At 44.8% G+C, this 18,580-nt stretch overlaps 1 protein-coding gene across 1 annotated transcript in view; it reads right to left on the bottom strand.

Annotated features, from left to right (window-relative positions):
• The window catches only part of LOC139054242 (A.superbus venom factor 1-like), a 124,497-nt gene that overhangs the window by 30,794 nt on the left and 75,123 nt on the right, over positions 1 to 18,580 (bottom strand). The window contains exons 24-29 of the mRNA XM_070530955.1: positions 14,460 to 14,535; positions 11,964 to 12,120; positions 11,392 to 11,469; positions 10,313 to 10,481; positions 1,695 to 1,864; positions 1,252 to 1,410 (exon numbers count right to left, since the gene is read on the bottom strand). Coding sequence (XP_070387056.1) covers positions 1,252 to 1,410; positions 1,695 to 1,864; positions 10,313 to 10,481; positions 11,392 to 11,469; positions 11,964 to 12,120; positions 14,460 to 14,535 — 809 coding nt within the window. The remainder of the gene's footprint in view (positions 1 to 1,251; positions 1,411 to 1,694; positions 1,865 to 10,312; positions 10,482 to 11,391; positions 11,470 to 11,963; positions 12,121 to 14,459; positions 14,536 to 18,580) is intronic.

Below are 18,580 nucleotides of genomic sequence, written 5' to 3'. Positions count from 1 at the left end.
GCTTTCCGTGACAGCGTTTACAAAGCTCACTCTCACCCACTCTGAATGAGGGAGGAGAATAATGGGGGCGTGTGTAGTAGAGTAAGGGAAGTCGGAAATTTCAAAAAGGGGGTCTTTAGTAGTGTCTTTGAGGGAACGGGGGAGGGATTATACTTCCGGTTATCTTAGAAAGCAGGGGTGACAAGAAGAATCTTTGCGTGTTAGCAGGCATTGCCACTCTGGTCAATTTAGCTTTTCTTAGAAATGCGCAAGTAGGAGATCAATGGGCATTCGACAGTTGAAAAAACAGCAATACAGTTTTTTTATAATAAATAAAGGGCTAGTAGACTGCGTTTTATCAAGAATGAAAAGTCCAAACAGGAAATGAAAGCAGTAAATGCGAATGCATGTCTAGTCGAAAGTTGAGAGAGAATATATATTGACGAAATATTAAATAACTAAACAAAACTGAAATTATCGAGCGCCACATGGTTACACACGATAATTTAGTCAGGAATATTGCTATCCAGTTCGAACGAAGACTTGTACCGTAAAAATGCCAACTTATACAATTAACAGGCATAATCAATATTCATGCAGGCGCAGCCAAAAAACAAGGTGAACCTCGCAGGGTTCATGATCAGGGCAACGCCATCAGACCAGACGCGCTCAGATGGCTGCGGCGATTGGACCGACCGCTTCCCTCCCGTTGGCTCGTAAATTCCCCTAAAGGCAGCCTCAAAAGTGTGGCTTGCTGGGTGGGATATTTACGAGGGCTTGCAGCGACCACCTAACAAATAGGAATGCTCATAGCCCCTGTACAGCCAAAGTGTTCTTACGCAATAATTCTGACAGTATACGAAACCTGCCTTGTGCTGCAGCAGTGTTTAAGAAATGTACGCAAGTAGTATGAAGTGCGTCAGGCAGGCTGGATTGACGTTTCAGTATCTGAATCATTCTTGGTCAAGGCGGCCGCGAAAAAGTTACAGGTTCACTTATCATAACGTCGGCCCATCCTGCCGCAGGCACTTCGCCGTGTTTCCCCTCTTCTCAATTCTTTCGCATGTTTTCCATCGCTCGGCTTGATTTTGAGTTGGTACAGTCATTTCGCCTTGCCGGTTGTGTTACTGCTGCTGTAAGGACGTTCAGCAATCATAATCTACAGTGCACGTTCCAGGCGAAATAAAATAGTCTTATCGAAGGTCTAGCTCGGGAGTCCGACCACAGGCTTTGTCGACAGCTTTTGGCAACTACTTATTGCGTTAAACTAACCTCGATCTTGTTAAGGATGGTGGCGTTGTCTCGCTTGATCCTTACATTCACATTGAAATCCCTGTTGTTACTTAATTTGACCTCACATGACAAGTCAAGGCTGTTTTCTTTGGCGAAGACGGCGTACTTAGCGAGTGCTTGGAGAGCCATCACAGTATCCTGGAAAAAAGTGAAAAAAAGAATGGTTCACTTCAAGAAGAACACTGCGGTCAGCACTTGTATACAAGTATACAAGCATACAAGCACTTGTATAGATGTGTTGACAGTACTTACAATATCCACTATTCACTGCCACTGAAGTGGTTTTCAAAGTTACTACTTTGGAAGGAAAGTCTTGAAGGAAATGAGGTTTAGTACGCGTAGTTGCGCCGCACTAATTGATGTTAAGTGTGTTCCTTGCCGACGGTTTCTGTTCGGAGGCTGTAAAGTTATGGGCGGCGTACCTGCGAGGATCGGAGAGATCCCCTGAGGCTCATCCTCTTGCTTAGCCACTGTACAAAACTTCTGATGTAATCGCTATCTTTCCGTTCCTTTATGAACGTCATGATAGCGTAAGATGTCGCCTGAGCGGACAAGACTTCGTTTGTCTCTGGCACGTGGCTTTCACCTTTGTCTAAAAAGAAAAAGAGCGTAGTAATTACCAGAAATTCAAAACGCAATCATTGTGAAGCACAGGAACATGCTTTCTGCACATGAGATTGAAAAATAAAATGAAGTAAAGCAGACAGAGAATAATTCATTGTAACTTTAAAGGGGACTACGTAGGTTTAGACCAGGAAAACTCACACGAATTGAAGTAGGGATATTAGCATATTTAGCCTTTGCATTCTGGACTCGCGACTACACCCTTAAAACGAACAAGTGGGCTGCGAGGCCATATGCAAATTTCTTTAGGCACGCTTCGCCGCACAGCTCGTTTTAGCCAACCAATACGGCGAACCTGGCGCTTCAACCGAGCAAAAAGAATAAATAACAAAGCACGTGACCACACAACCTGACGCTGTCATTCCTGACATTTCTCTTCCTAACTTTTTGACATGCTACCGTAAGTATCGACAACGCTGCTGTCATGATGTTCGCTTTTTTGCTGAGAGCATTATTAAAGTGGGAAGAAGGTCGCTGTGGGATTCCAGTAAAAGTTCAGGCTTTAGGCTCCATGAAGGTCATTATTTAACTTAGATGATTAAGTAGTCTTCAACGTTTTTTGGAGCTTTTGGTAACGTTGAGCTATTGCAATGTGTTGTGAACTGCTCTGTTTCTTATAGAGAACAATAATATTTTCGGACTAGGGCACTTGCAAACAACAGCAAAAACAATACTACTACTACTACTACTACTACTACTACTACTACTACTACTACTACTACTACTACTACTACTACTACTACTACTACTACTAAAAGTTGACAGTCACTTTAGCGTACGCTAAAGAGGATGAAGGCGAAAGCCTGCCCTCTCACGAGACATTCGTTACATTACTCGACACGTTCATTCTAATGCGTTGTCACTTCCTATTGCATTCTCACACTAAAGGTCATGGGTTCGAGTGCCTTAATCAACTTCACCTTAATTAACGCCAAAGGTCGTGGGCTCGACTCCCAGAGTTCGAGTGTTCGACTTCCACCAAGTTCGTGGGTTCGACTGTCGACCTTCACGATGTCAAGTGGAATTAAACTTGGAGATATCGCCGGTTCGCCCATACCTCCAAGTGGATTCCACTCCCACCAAAGGTTGTGGATTCGAGCGCTTTAATTAACTATAACTTAATTGAATGTAAATATATAACATTAGCTTACTTAGCCCTACAGGTCATGGGTTCGAGCCAATGGTCGTTGGCGAGACCATAAATTTTAGTGCCATTGAATTTTGGTCCTACCCAAGGTCGAGGGTTCGACTCCCACAAATGGTCCTGGATTCGTCCAGCAATGGTCGCTATATCAATTTTTGTGCCATTGAATTTCGATCGACCTGAAGATCGAGTGTTCGACTGCCACCAAATGTTCTGGGTTCGAGTGCCTTAATTAACTTTGATTTAACGTTCCCGCCCCGCGTTCGTGGTAGAGGCTTGCCTAGTCGCACTTGAGCACAACTGCTCAAGCTGAGGGTTGGTTGCGTGAACGTGCACGAACGTTTATACAGACAAGGGTGTGGGGAAAGTCCATTGTGTACGTCTTGTGGCTGCTACGAGACACTTCAGCCCCTTATATTTGAGTGTCCCGCTTTCAGTGCGCAGCGCATGTCGCTAGTGAGAAACTATCATCTCCTTGGCCTGCGGTGTGCGACACTCGAGGAATGTTTATACCCCAGTGGTTGTGCATCTAAACGTGATCAGGCCCACCGCGCCCTACTAACCTTTATAGAGTTAACTAACTTAGGTTCACGTTTGTAGCATGAACATTCAACATTCTGTGGTAAGCGTGACCTTCAGTGACCGGCCCTACTGTGTGTGATAAGTTTTGTGCCCTGACGCTTCTTCCTTCAAAGATGGGAGGTGGCCGGTTCAAACACCTTGTAGTATATATTGTGAACCGACTACCGGTGAAACGGTGATTACGTACAGCTGTACTTAGCGTCTCATCGTGGAGAACACAATTAGCCGCATAGCGAACTAGCCATGGAAGGCAAGACCGACGGAACAGCGCTACGGGAAAGCATTGCTTTGAAAGGCACTCCACACTTCAGTAAATCGGCGTTGAACTCGTAATCCTCTGGACGAAAGTGCAGCGAGCACACTATGCGATTTTTCGGCTCTTTGCCACCGCGCTGTGGCAGAGGTACGGCACTTAACCACTTTGAACGGAGAGGTTCACTCGTTGGCACACAGTGATAAGTAACGTTGGATTTGTCGCTGCAACTGCCTTTAGTCAAGTTCCGCGGACCATTCGCGCATTCCACGACATCACATGGACGTGGCATTCTCGCTGCTCGTTCCAAATGCAAGTTTCGCGAGTCAGCAGAACCAGTGCAGCACGACGCGATAACGAAACAACTGAAACTCCAAAGCGCGCGCGGCGCAAAGTCGAGCGAAAACGAAACCTTTCGGCCACCCGTACTACTGAAGGGTAACGTCAAAATGTTATTTTTTCTTAGAATCGAACAGAAGTAGACAAGTAGCATTGTCTTCCGTCTTATAACCTAATGAAATGATCTTTTTAATACGAGTAGTTGGGTACTAGTGACATAAATTATGATGAGGAGTGCCTTCGTCGTCTGGTTAGTACCGGAATGTCGCTGGGGGGTCTCAAATCGTGTCATGCATTTACCTCAATTTCTCGGTTACTACAGCTCTGTTCGCGATTATATTGACGCCATAGACGTTCTAGAGCATTGCTTTATCACTTTAACTTGACTTCATAGTAACCTTTAGTGTCCCTCTAATCTGGACCTTGGATCTTACACAGCTTAACCATATGTACAGAATGTGCAAAATAAACAAAAGAATTGCTTGCTGCTTTGCGAGTGAAAGTTAGGACTTTGGTCTTGGCACCATTCAAGGCGAGGTTATTATCTTTGCACCATTTAGTAAAAGAAAACAGATCAGACTGCATGACGAGACAGCAATCAACAGCATGAATTTTCTTAAAGATATTGATTTTGAAAGAAGAATGAAATGATGAAAGAAGAATTCGGAATAGCCAAAATAACGTCATTAATGAAAAAAGGAATAGTTTTAATACTGATTCTCGAGGGACGCCGCTAGTTGCCATGTACAAAGAAGACGTTTGATCATTGACGTTAACATAGCATGACCTAACAAGACGATAACTGCGCAAGAGACTGACCACTGGCGAGTTAACACCAAATTAGGTAAACCTGACCAGAAGAAGTGAGTGGCTGATTGCATCAAAAACTTTGCTGAGGTCACAATAAATGGTGTCGATTTGCCCCCTCTGCACTACCGTCGCGGAGATCTGCGTCATGAAACTTGCGAGATTTGGGATAGTGGAGAGGCCAGAGAGAAATACACGCTGATTCGGAATCAGTGAGTTCTTCACAGTAAAAAACAGTATGTTGTGAGCAAAGATACTGCAAATAGACTGCTGTAAGCTTTTAGAATTGTGGAGATGATGTCATCAGGGCCGCAGGATAGCGAAGGCTTCAAGCGCTTAAGGCATTCGCTGATAAGCTTTTCATCCAACACGAGTGAATTGTATGTAGGAACCATCGTGAGCTGCTGACTGACACCAGCGCTGAAACCTGAAGCTTATAAGAATGAGAAATTAATGGGCAGCAAAACACTCCGCAGCAGTTACTTGGACTTCTTCTCCGAGTCGAGAAGGCCAAAACACTCTGCACATTTACTAGAGCTCTTCCGAATAAACTTCTAAACTTCCGCCGGCCGGTCAGGGGTGCTCGTTTCCAAAAATCAATCAATCAATCAATCAATCAATCAATCAATCAATCAATCAATCAATCAATCAATCAATCAATCAATCAATCAATCAATCAATCAATCAATCAATCAATCAATCAATCAATCAATCAATGGCTTCAATCAATCAATCAATCACTCGGGCGAATCAGAAAGTATTTGCCCCTATTTTTGATTAGCCAAAATAAGGTGCATACAAGTAACTACAAATATACGCACTGTTCTACGTGCCTTGCACTATTTTCCCACATATTCCCACGCTAATTCAGACATTTGCCCCATCGCAGCACTAAACTTGAGATGCCCCTGGGGTAGAATTTGTCCGGCTGACTGCGGGACCACCATTGGACTGCTGTCTTGGCTTCATCGTTGCACGTGAATCGCTGTCCTGCCAGAAACTTCTTCAGCGGACTCAAAACGTAGAAAACACTAGGGGCGAGGACCGGACTGTATGGTGGGTGGTCGAGACTCTCCCAATGAAATGACCGGAGCCTGTCGGCGGTTCTGATTGCCACTTGTGGACTCGCATTGTCGTGCAGGATAACCGCAATTTCCACATCGAGAATCTCTCGGCGTTTTCACCTGATGGTAGCCAGCAGACGTGACAGTGTAAAACAATAACTCTCGGCATTGATGGTTGCACCTTGGGGCGTGAAATCCAGTAGGGGTGGTCCTCGGCGATCCCAGAAGACCACTAACATCACTTTTCCAACAGATGGCACAGAACAGAATTTTTTTGTCACAGGCGAACCCGGATGTTTCCACACCATGCTCTGCTGCTTTGATTCCGGCGTAAAATGCAGTATTCACGTTTCATTGCCAGCAACAATGCTGTCTAGGAAACTTTCAACCTTATCGGCATACCGTTGCAGATGATTCAGTGGATCATTCGCTTGCCTTTCATCATGTCATCCAACTGCTTAGGCGCCCACAGACATGATACCTTCCGGTACCCTAGGACAAGTAAACTACGTCGTACATACTCTCATACGAAACGGCAAACTCCCTGGAAATGTCTTTGAGGTGCACACGCCGATCCACTTTCACCATTTCATCCACGCAGGAAATGTCGTCAGTCAGCAACGCATGCGGCCTCCCCGAACGCTCATTGCCATGCAAGCCTTCACGGCCTTTTGTGAACTTACAATACCACCACCTCACAATTCTCAAAGCGAGACACCTTTCCCTACACGTGGGCTGCGTTTCCCTGTGGATTTCGATGGGCGTTCGTCCCTTGCTCAAAAGAAAACGAATCACACTTCGTTGCTCGTACGCCGTGGACGTGTGAAGCACAACCGCCATCTTCAACAACTGACACCAGCACCATGTCGATCAGCAACCACAGGATAAGGCCGGGCCGGTCCAAGAAAGGTCCATCGCTGGGAATGAATATGTTGACTTCGCATTTACAGTTTTACGTCTCAACACGGCCAGATGGGTTAATTCGACGTTTGCCACGAGGCAACCTGCACCCATCCATCAGCGCCTACCAAGAAGTCAACCCAGCGTTGACACCGACTACTGACGGATCCACAAAAGGCACACACTACCACCACGACCTGACAGCCTGAACTGATGATGAAAAGGGCCAACGTCAAATGCTGCCGAAGCTCGGCGCCGACCGTGGATTCCCATGTTGTGACCCTGTCCCCTATTCTGTGCTTCGGGGGAGCGAAGGCTTTGGAGGTGCGGGTGCTGCGGAGCGTTGAGACAGCATGGGCGTGGTATCGGAACGGAGCCAACGATTGTGATTTGCTGCTGGACAGTCTTCAGATTCCCTAGTCGACTCGCCTGGGGAAGACGACGGTACTAAAAGCGGAGACTTTTCGTGCAGTAGGGCCGAGATGTCCTGATGTGAACTCGGACGTTTAGCTTGCTCCTGCATGGAGTGGGCTTCCGTAACTGGAGTAGTGTAACTAATGTCAAATGAGCCCTTTTTCCTTTATTCCTACTACTGGACGTATTCGCCGATGAGCTTGATGGATTAATTGGCCTAACGCCACCCCAAGCCGCAACAACAGCCGTAATTTGTCTATAAAAATAGGGGCAAAGACTTTCTGATTTGCTCTCGTATTTACTGTGCCCCGGAACAACCATAAGGTCCGAGTGCTGGCGCATGCATACAACAACAACAACAACAACAACAACAACAACAACAACAACAACAACAACAACAACAACAACAACAACAACAACAACAACAACAACAACAACAACAACAACAACAACAACAACAACAACAACAACAACAACAACAACAACAACAACAACAACAACAACAACAACAACAACAACAACAACAAAACTGCCGGGGAATAGAAGTATAAAAAACAATCAATAAAAAAAATTTGAAAAGAAAAGGGAGAAGGGCAGTAGAACAATGTGTGATACTACGACTCAATAACGCAAAGATCGGAAAAGAACAATGACATCGAGTCATGAAAAATATCGATATCATGAAAATAAGCGTTGTAAAAACTCAATATTCTGTGGACAGCTGAGTGCTGGTGATGAGAGGCAGGAACATGACAGGCAGGAAGAATAATAAGAGGAACTGTAGTAAGCATCCATCAGTGTAGATATTTGGGCTTGTTGCAACATATTGCAGTTTTTTTTCTGTAGTACAAATAACACAATGACGTAGAAGAGAACAGAGACATACACAGGCGCTATGTGCCTGTGTGTGTGTCGCTGTTCTCTTCTACGTCCTTGTGCTATTTGCGCTACAGAAAAAGAAACTGCAAAATGTAGTAAGCGGTTGCGATGAAATGAAGAAGAGCCCTTCCATTTGTCACAACAGCTTTGTACTAATCGGTATAGCTGCGCAATTTGGCGAAGGTTCTGAGGACATTAGAGTCTGTGTTTAATCAGAGCTTCTTATTTTATAGACGAGATGCCAGTAACTTGGTTATATGTACCACGTGTAGCGTAACTGTACACAAAGGCTATCGCTGTTACTTCCCAAAAAGGCGCATTAAAGACGCCCACTTCTTTATCCCTCGAATAATCCCACGCTTTTGTATGATGTATAATGTGATGTTGTGTGATGTACAATATTGTGCTGGTTTCTACGTTTCGTTCTTTCTTTTTCCTTATTTTCCAGAACGAACTGCATTTAGCTCATGTTCTGGCTTGTGAACTTGTGACTTGCGTGTCACGACTATTCACAAAAAATTTGTGCTTGAGTGCTTCCCGCATTACAATGGCGGTAGTCTACGTTGGGTGTTTCTCTGCCTGTGCGTCACAACGGAGGCTTTAGCATCTCCTTGCATACCAGGTGTTTTGCGAAATGCGTTCAATTTTTTTTTAAATAGGGGAGATGAGATAATTAAATGATTTCCTCTGATCTGATTTTACGGCACAGCCATACATTTGAAAATGACCGATGTAGCAATTACAGAAGTGATTATGCAAACCAGAAGACTAATTAACTTTTTAACCAAAAGAGTCATGCGATCGGTCCCAGTGGAAGAGCCGAAGCGCGCCATTCGAAGAGCTTATATTGGTTTACAGCAATGCAAGAAGTTCACGCTGCTAATTTTTACAGCGTGATCAATTCCGGCCAGTTTCACGCCGAAAACTTACCAGACGAATAGCGCAAATGTCACGCCCTTAGCAGACGCCCATGAATGACGTGACTGCTTGCGCCTCATCGGCGGGCGAGAATAAAATGAGCGTCCTTATCGAGCCGCGAACTCGCTCACTTCACGCTCATCCGAGTGTGAGGCGCTACCAGCTATGTCACTCACGGGTGTCTGCTAGGGGCGTGACATTTGCGGTCTTCGTTTGTTAAGTTTCGCTGAAATTCAGCTATCACGCTGTAAAAACTAGCAATCTCAACTTTTTTGCTGTTCTGGAAACGGTTATGAGCCCTTCCGAAGGTGCGCTTCAAGTCAATAACATGGGGTCAATGACATGGCTCTTTTGGTAAGAAAGTTTTTTAGTCAAATTTGCATAATTCGTTCTTTATTTACTACTGTGTAGTAAATAAATCAAATCTGTGCCTCTGTGGTAAAAACAATCCAGTGGAAATAATTATATTATTTCATTTTTCCTATATTCAAGAAACCTGGAACGCACTTCGTGAAACAACCGGTACATTTATTAACAAGAATAGAATAATAATGCTGCAATTTCTCTTTGAAATGAATTACCATCAACTATAATATTCTGTACTTCTCCTAAAAATTTAAAAAATCACCCTAAGCATCATTTCCTGCGATAACATAACTACGATCTGGCGGTGTACCTTTGACTTTTCTCTCACATGTCATTTCTTTATTTATGTATTTCTTCATTTCTTTCATTTCTTCATTTTCTTCATTTCTTTATTCATTTATTTCTTCATTTCTTTATTTCTTCTTTATGCTTTTTTCCGACTTTCTTTTATAACGTGCTTTTTCGTGTTTGATTGTAAATGACATGTCTAATGGTGCATTCGATCTGTAGATGTTGTTTATAATAACGCTAATTTGCTGACTATCGATATCACCATCAATGTTGTTATTTTTAACCGAGGGTCCCACTACAGTTCTTTCACTTTGGGACCCTCGTCAGTATATTTGTCATGTAGTAATTACTTCTTTTTTTTAAACCAATAAATCTGAATCTGGATCTGAACCTGATAGCCTCAAATGCGCAAGAACGCAGGGGGCTGTTACACGACATTTTGGTTTGGAGGCACCGTACCTTGGTCTGAGTGCACGCTTTCCTGCAGCCACTGGATGGCAATCTGCTTTCCACGGCTGTTGGCCAGGGACAGTGCGTACGCGGCCAGAGCCAGCCCTCCTGGTGAGTCTCCCTGTCGTACATGTCGTTCCACAAACGCTGCTGCTCTCTGTTTTGAGAGTTCTGGAGCCTTCGAGGAGAAATTTGCGCAAAAATTGTGAAATCAGTGGTGGCCTTTCACAGAAACGGCCATTCACAATGCTTCTTTAGTGTAGGCACCAGAAAGTCACGGCATGGTTTTACAACGCTAACGGCTGCCGTGCAACATGTCGCCGTCTGCGTACAGTCCTCACAACTCAGCCCAAGACTCCCCTGTTGCTTGCCAGGATTGTAAGCTCCACGTGTTCCGATCCCGTAGAGCGCTGCACAAATCTCACCTATTTCAAAAATACATAAGCAACGCATAGGCATCTGTCGCGGCCTGTCTCTCATATCGATGGTCAGAAATCTTCTGAAACATATTTACCTTTCATGTACCCTTAATGATGAATATTATGGCTGCATGAAGATTCAGTATGGCAGCCGCGCGAGGTATAGTGGCATGGTAAACGTAGTATAATCAACCATATATATATATATATATATATATATATATATATATATATATATATATATATATATATATATAATCATTGGCCCGACATAAAGCTGTCAGGCGTGATATCACCTTATAGCTTTTCCGCTTCCGTTGAAGAATCCTTCACCGAGAGAGTGGGGCCCATATTCATAAAGAAGTTCTTACGCTTGAACTGCTCGCAAGAAGTGGTGCCGGCGAATTGTCATAATGGACCTATTATTTGCCAAAGCGACTGGCCAATGACAAATGGCTCTTACGAACAGAGAGCGCCGTGCATTCAGCTCCAGATTCTTTACACTTCACAAACGCGCATCGGTCGTGTCACAGACGTTTAATCTTGACCACGTTTGGCTCCGGTAAATCACCAAGAGCACTGCAGCATTATTTAGTGATTAGCGAGGTATTATAAGTCCTTTCCAAAGTCTCATTCAAGCTTTGATAAACTCACTGTTGAAAAACTCACCCTGAAGCCCTCGGCATCGCACTCTTCGAGAGTGATGAGCACATAGGCCGTCAGCGCTGCTCGGTGCTGCAAGTCTCCCTGCGCCGTTGGGTACGAAAAATTGTTGTACCCTTTGTGTCCACCGATAATGAGGTCAGTGCACGCAGTGAACAACGTGCAGCGACGTGCCGCTGTCACCCTGGTAGTGTTTAATATCTGCGCAATTTAACTCTGCAGAGTTCATGCGGTATGTGTTCTAATCGCGTCCATGATCGCGTCCATAATCAGCACAGTGAACCGCACTTGCTAATCATATTGTACATACCACGAAATTCTCCCACTTATAAAGAATGACTAAATTTCTAGAGCGGATGCAGCACGGTGTTATTAAAACTGCTCTTCGGATTATTATTTGCAATCGGCTCATTCCAAAAACCTGTCCTACATTTCTGCCACCTCCACTAAGGAGAACAAGACTTTTCCTGCCTCAAAAGTTTCGCCTCTAGTTATTTTTTCTCTTTGTTTATGGAGTTGCACAAAACGGTAGGCAATGCTTATTTGTTGTTTCGCAATAAAGATGAGTCAATACGAACCACTAGCCTTCGATGATAATAGGAGTATTTATCAGTGAATTCTCCGTCTCCGCTCTGCTTACTGGCAATGTAGCGTAACCCGCTAGTAATAACGAATTCGTCGATCATGATGGCCTTTCTAGCCTGGCACAAAGTGCGAACCACGTATGCTGTAAGCCTGTAAAAAAAGAAAAAGAAATATATGCAAGGTATTTCTGCGAACATTTTCAAAAAACAATTTAGAGGTTGTCTGTGGCAGATAGCATAATTCTAGTTCATGAGCTGGTTTACTCGAAAAGGCGGACATTACTTCCACGAAAAATTGAAATGCATAACCAACTAATTAACAAAAATCTGTAATTAAGTTTTTAACTAATTACCTTATGGCCCATATTGCAAATTACAAATTCTAGCCGTGGAGTTCGCAAGGCGGATCCACCTGGAACTAATTCTCACGATGATACCAGTTTCGAGATAATAATTCCCGAACTTTGCGGAGAAACGCACTGGCGTTCCTATCCGTTCCGAGTGCCTTGGGAACTCCACGGCTAGAATTTCTAAATTGCAACATGAGCCATAAAGTAATTAGTTTAAACTCAGTAAATTTTTGTTAATTAATCAATTGTGCATTGCAATTTTCTGCCGAAGTAATGTCCGCCTCATCTAGTAGACCAGCTTGTGAACTAGATTTCTGCCATCTGTCACATGCAACATTTAAAAACGTTTGGAAGAGTTCGCTGCAACACCCGGTATATATATGCTGGCAGTAGACTCAACAGCTATGTAAATAATTAATTAATTAATCCCTTTTTCTTCTGACAGGATGAGCCTTCTGAGAGGAATTTCTTGTGAGAGGACGAGTGCCAATGGGTTTCGCGGATCGCAAAAGACATTACACTCAACGAGAATGAGAACATGAGCATACTCCGAATTTAAGAGGCGACCTCGCCCTGTCTCCTTCGCTCAGCGGAAAAGAGTTTCTCAGTAAAGTGCCACTAAAGAGAGACATTAAATCAGTTGAAATTGATGAATTATTCTCGAAGAACTCGTTGGCTCCGCGGTAATGGGTCGACTATTAGAAGAGAAGCTCAAACCTCTATTTTTCAAATTTCGCACCGCAACCCAAAAGCCGGTACGTCAGTGTGACGACACGGATTTAAAGGTACCTATATCGCACTTCGGCTGCCCTAGGCTCAGCACAAGTTCTTGAAGCTTGCCAAGTTCAGCCTTTGGCTTCTTTAAAGAATGCAATAACAGCTCGTCCTGACCGATAAAAAAAGATTTTCAGGGTCGGGAAGACGCCGTCAAAATCCACGACTTCACGGCAAGCTGCACGGTTCGGAAACATCAATGCGCCGTCGCGACCCATCTTTCGTTTTTTGCGTCTTTTGTGACCTACCTTGCCTCCTTTACGTTTTTGCAAATTATAGCAGCCTAATTTACTAAACCAGCTGGAATAATTCTTAAATAAAGAGATAAAAGTGAGAGCTGAACGTAGGAAGCTTCGAAAACATGCTAGGCCCAATACGGCCACAACACGAGAAAATACATTGAAATCTATGACGTCACATGGACGTACCGGCGCTTGGTTTAACGGTGCAGTAAAAAAAAGCAAAAGCAAAAGAAAAAAAAAGGTTTGGTCTTTATTACCTTTTTACCGCGAAATTACATTAAGTAAACTTTTGAAAGAGTACTTTATAAATCTATAAACTAATTTAGTGTTTGCCTTTAATCTCCCTTTAAATATATTTGGGCTAATTGGTTTCGCTAAGTCGGCTGAAAAATGCTTATATCACTCGTCTAAGTTTCGTTGGCTTGACGTCGGAAGTTATTTTTACCCAAGAATCTGGAATTCGACCTACATTCTCCTATTAAGCCGTTTTGCGTGGCGATATATTCAGCTTGCTTCGATTGGAGAATTTATTCATGTTCTTACGTCTTTCGGAGGCAAGACGAGCAAGGTAAAACCTACTGTCATCATTGTTGAGCGCAAGCTAGCGCTGCAATCAATTATGGCAATCTGCTCTTAACAAATTTCTCCCTCGAGCGTTTGCAACAAATTCACTTAGATTGCTAACGGGTGCATAAATAGAAAGCACAACGCGTGTATTTAATTGAAACGAGCTAGATTATTTAAATACGTGATTGGTTGTAACACTGCTCTTGTTCTGGGCTTCAAATACACAATGCGTGTCGCATCAGATAGTACTATTTATAACGGAAGGCAGCAGACAACTAGCGATGTAGCTCCAGATGCTGGGATTATGAGAGGAATAATAAATTCTGGGATTTTACGCGAGAAAACAACGATATAAATATGAAGCACGCCCTAACGGGGGGACGCAAACCGCCGGTCGTACAAAAGAACCCAAAGCAAGCACAAAAGAGCGCAAATGGCTCGCAGTAGAGTTTGTGACCCCCAACGCTTGGGTGCGGCTTGCGGCCTTTAAGCTAAATCTCTCTAATAGTCGAGCACAAATGTTGCCGCGCGCAGACTGGTATCATTGCAACACTTACCAAAAACTCGAGGGATCGTCTTGAAAAACGCTGAAGGAACCGTCATTCTTTCTGTACCTGAGTATTTGATTGTAACCTAGAAAAGGAATTAAGAAAAAATGATAAGCGACCGTAGCCTTTGACATAGGTGTCTCTTAGTGGCACTCGCACCTTGGCGTTGCTGTTGTATAGGTTAAGCGAGCGAACGTGTTTCCCCTGGCACGATATGCGGGCGAGGAGCGAGGGAGGGCGAGGATGGAAGGATGTATGTCATAAGCGTCCCCTTTGGAACGGGGCCGTGGGTTGCCCCACCAAGCTTGTGCAAATATACGGCATACTGCAAATACTGCAAATATACTACTATACCGCAATATACTAATACTGCAATACTAATACGGCAATATACTAATATACTGCAAATATACTACTAGGTGAAGGAGGAAGACCGAGCAGGAAGCGCAGAGAGCGCCACCTGGGGGGGGGGGGGGTAGTCCCATAGCGAGCGGCGCACGATGGATAGATGGATGGATGGATGTTATGAGCGTCCCCTTTGGAACGGGGCGGTGGGTTGGGCTACCAAGCTCTTGCTATTATACTGCCTTATGTCCTACCCAGGTTACACAATGAAAATAAAAACGCTATGAACTACCACGCTCAAATTTTCGGATCCCCTATTGCGAACAGTGCTTTTGTACGTCTCCGTCTTTTGTCGTTTCCCTACTTTTCTTCCACCAATCCTCCAATCGCCTCTTACTAATGCCTATTGCGGACATGTTTGCTTTACCACTGCTCCCGCTGAACCCAAGGGCTTCAAGGAGGCCAGTGGGGCCTAAATCGACCGCTGGATAAACGGCTTCACATTCTAATAAAACATGCTCCGTCGTTTCCCTAGCCTTACCGCAGCAAGCACATGCTTCTTCTTCCTTCTTATATCTCGCTTTATAGGTGCGTGTTCTAAGGCATCCCGATCTCGCTTCGAAAAGTAATGACCTTTGAGTTACCAAGTCCTAGCACTAGACCTCAAAGGAGTCTTCGACAAGGTCTCTCACGCCACAATATTAGATGAACTAGAACTCGCGGGTTGTGGTGGACGCACAAACAATTAAGAGCGTTTCTTTCCAACCACGAGGCGAGCATCAGTATTGGCCAAATCACTTCGGATTTATTTAAAATGCCTGACAAAGGAACACCTCAAGGAGCTACATTATCTCCTCTTCTCTTCAACATGGTGATGTGTCGCCTCGCGCGCGATCTGGATCGGCTACCCGACCTAGGTTACACGCTCTACGCGGACGACATCATGCTGTGGACGAGCAGAGGTTCACTAGGGGATCAGGAATATACGCTCCAAAGCGCAGTATTAGCGGTGGAGAAATTTTCTACATGGAATGGCCTCAAGTGCGCACCCGAAAAATCTGAGGTCATCCGGATACACGCGAAAGGCTGCAATTCCAGAGGATCGATTAACATCGTGGTTGAGGGCCAATCAGTCCGAGAGGTACCCACGATGCGAGTCCTGGGTTTGTGGCTTCAGAGCGACGGGAGAGCACTACAGACACTCAAGACCTTGAAATCCACAGCCCACAACATAGCCCAAATGATACGTCGCATGACGTATCGAAAATGGGGAATGCGAGAAGACGATACCCTAAGGCTCGTAAAGGTCTGAGTGGTTAGTCGAATCACGTATGGCTTACCGTACCAAATCCTGAACAGGGAGGAGGAAAAGCAGGCTAACACAATAATCCGAACCGCTTTCAAAGCTGCTCTGGGCCTGCCTAAGTGCACTTTAACGGGCGCATGTTAGCTTTGGGAGTGCACAATACTTTCGACGAACTGAGGCAGGCCACCCTGATGCGACAGAGAGAGCGCCTCAGCTTCACAAAAACTCGTAGGGTAATATTGACTAGACTCAATATCCCAGCATACCCCATTTATCTCACAGAGCAGGCCGTACCTCTCCTTCCTTCGATGAGGTCCAAAATTACAGCCACCCCAATTCCAAAGAATATGCATCCCGAGTACAACAAAGAAAGGTGCAAAGCACGCACACAATACATTCAATCAGCGTACTTTAATAACCATAGGTACAACACGTACTACACGGACGCAGCTGTGTATGCAGAAGCGACCGGGCAGCGCTACCAAAGGAGGTACGCCCTGGCACTCGTGAACGCGATCAGCCAACAGCAAATTACCGCGTCGGCCACGGCTGGATCCCCCACCTCGGCTGAAATATTAGCATTGGCGATCGCACTCGCTCACGCGGAGCGTTCGCAAAGGGACTCGGTCGTGGTCACGGACTCCCAGGAGTCATGTCGCATGTTTCTCAAGGGGCACGTAACTGCGGCTAGCCTCGCGATAATCCCCAAATCCTTCAACCACCATCATCGCCTACTCTGGTGCCCGGGCCACGCGGGGGTACAGGGGAACGAAAAGGCTAACGCGTTAGCTCCGGGGTTCACTAACCGAGCGACGGCGTCCTCTTCTAATCCCAACCACCCGCACTATCCCTCACAAAATTCCCCAAATTTAAATGGCAAAGACATCCTTGCTCATCAGTGCGGAGTCCGCAGAAAATACCCGCCGCCTCACCCCCAACTTAGCGGGGAAGAGGCCGCCGATTGGCGTAAAATACAGACCAGGGTATTCCCCCATTTAAAATTGCTAAACGCCATGTATCCCACTCGTTATAGGGCCAACTGTACTTGGTGCGGTGGCATACCTAGCCTAACACCTATAACCTGCGAGTGCACTAAGCACCCTCATAGGCGAAATACCAGCAACACAATGGAGCAGTGGGAGGCACAGCTTGCCCGCTCCGACCTGGCAGGACAAAAGTCCTTAAATAGCCAGGTCAGGCAGGTGGCAGAGGCCAGTGGGGCCTTGGACTGAGAGGCTCCGACCACCCCTGCTTCAAATATTTTCCATTGCAATAAAGTTTCTATTGGCTGATTTCATTTTTTCCTCTTAAGTAGTTACTCATGGCAGGTTTCTTTTCCATTGCCGCCACCCATGAGATTATTTCAGCCTATCTGACTTTCCGCTTGACCTTCTTTGTTGCTGTGTTGCTCACCCTACAGGCCGCATACTTGCTGGTAGGCTTCCTAGTTCTTTTCCTCCACTGTGAATCAATGTTTTTTCCTGTACAGTTACCTAAACACTCTCCCAACCCATTTACTTTTTTCCATATTCCTCAGCCGTTCTTCCTACTCAATTTTACTGCGAGCTTCCCTTACTTCAAAACTAGTACAGCCCATATCACCCTGCACAGCTTCATTTGTAGCCTTCCCGTGAGCGCCCAATGCGAGGCGACCCACTGAATATTGGTTCCCGTCGAGTCCTGATTGTACCCCTGATTTAAAGCAAACAACCGCATTTCCTAAAGTAAGTCCTGGAACCATTACACCTTTCCACATAGCTCGGAGGACCTCGTACCTATTGTATCCCATTATGGCTGCGTTTCTCTTCCCCTTTACTGTTATGGTTTTTTCCTGTTTTTCCATATATCTATTGCCTTCGGTTATCTATATACCAAAGTATTTATGTTCTGTTACCCGAGGTATTTCTTGGCCCTGTATCTCCACTGTCTGTTCACTGTTTTCATTGAATACCATAACACCTGATTTTCTAACACTAAATTTCAAACCTAAATTGTTGCCTTCATGTCCACAGATATTAGCCAGACGTTGCAAATCACTTTGCTTGTTAGCTAGCAACAGAATGTCGTCCGTATAAAATAAACCTGGGAGTTGCTGCTCTACTAGTGTACCCGCCTGTTTGTATGAGAGATTAAACCCGATATTACTTCCTTCTAGCGCCCTTTCCATCCTTACCATGTACATCGTAAACAGCAGCGGGGATAAAGGGCACCCCTGCCTCAGTCCCTTGTTAATATGAACTTTCTCCTCACTCCTCATCCCTTCCCATTCAACGCAAATGGTATTTTCTAAGTAAATCTCTCTCAAAAGCTGTAGACAATCGTTACCTAAGCCTGCCCCTTCCAAAATATCCCACAAAATGTTGCGGTCTACGTTGTCGTATGCTCCTGTAAAGTGTAAAAATGCCACATACAACGGTCTGCTTTCTGCTTTTGATATTTCAATACACTGAGTAAGAACAAACAAGTCATCATCCAAACG

The sequence above is a fragment of the Dermacentor albipictus genome, chromosome 1, assembly GCF_038994185.2.
Source record: "Dermacentor albipictus isolate Rhodes 1998 colony chromosome 1, USDA_Dalb.pri_finalv2, whole genome shotgun sequence".
Lineage (NCBI taxonomy): Eukaryota > Metazoa > Arthropoda > Arachnida > Ixodida > Ixodidae > Dermacentor > Dermacentor albipictus.
The sequence above is the reverse complement of the archived record's forward strand: the minus strand, read 5'-3'. Positions and strand labels throughout refer to the sequence as shown.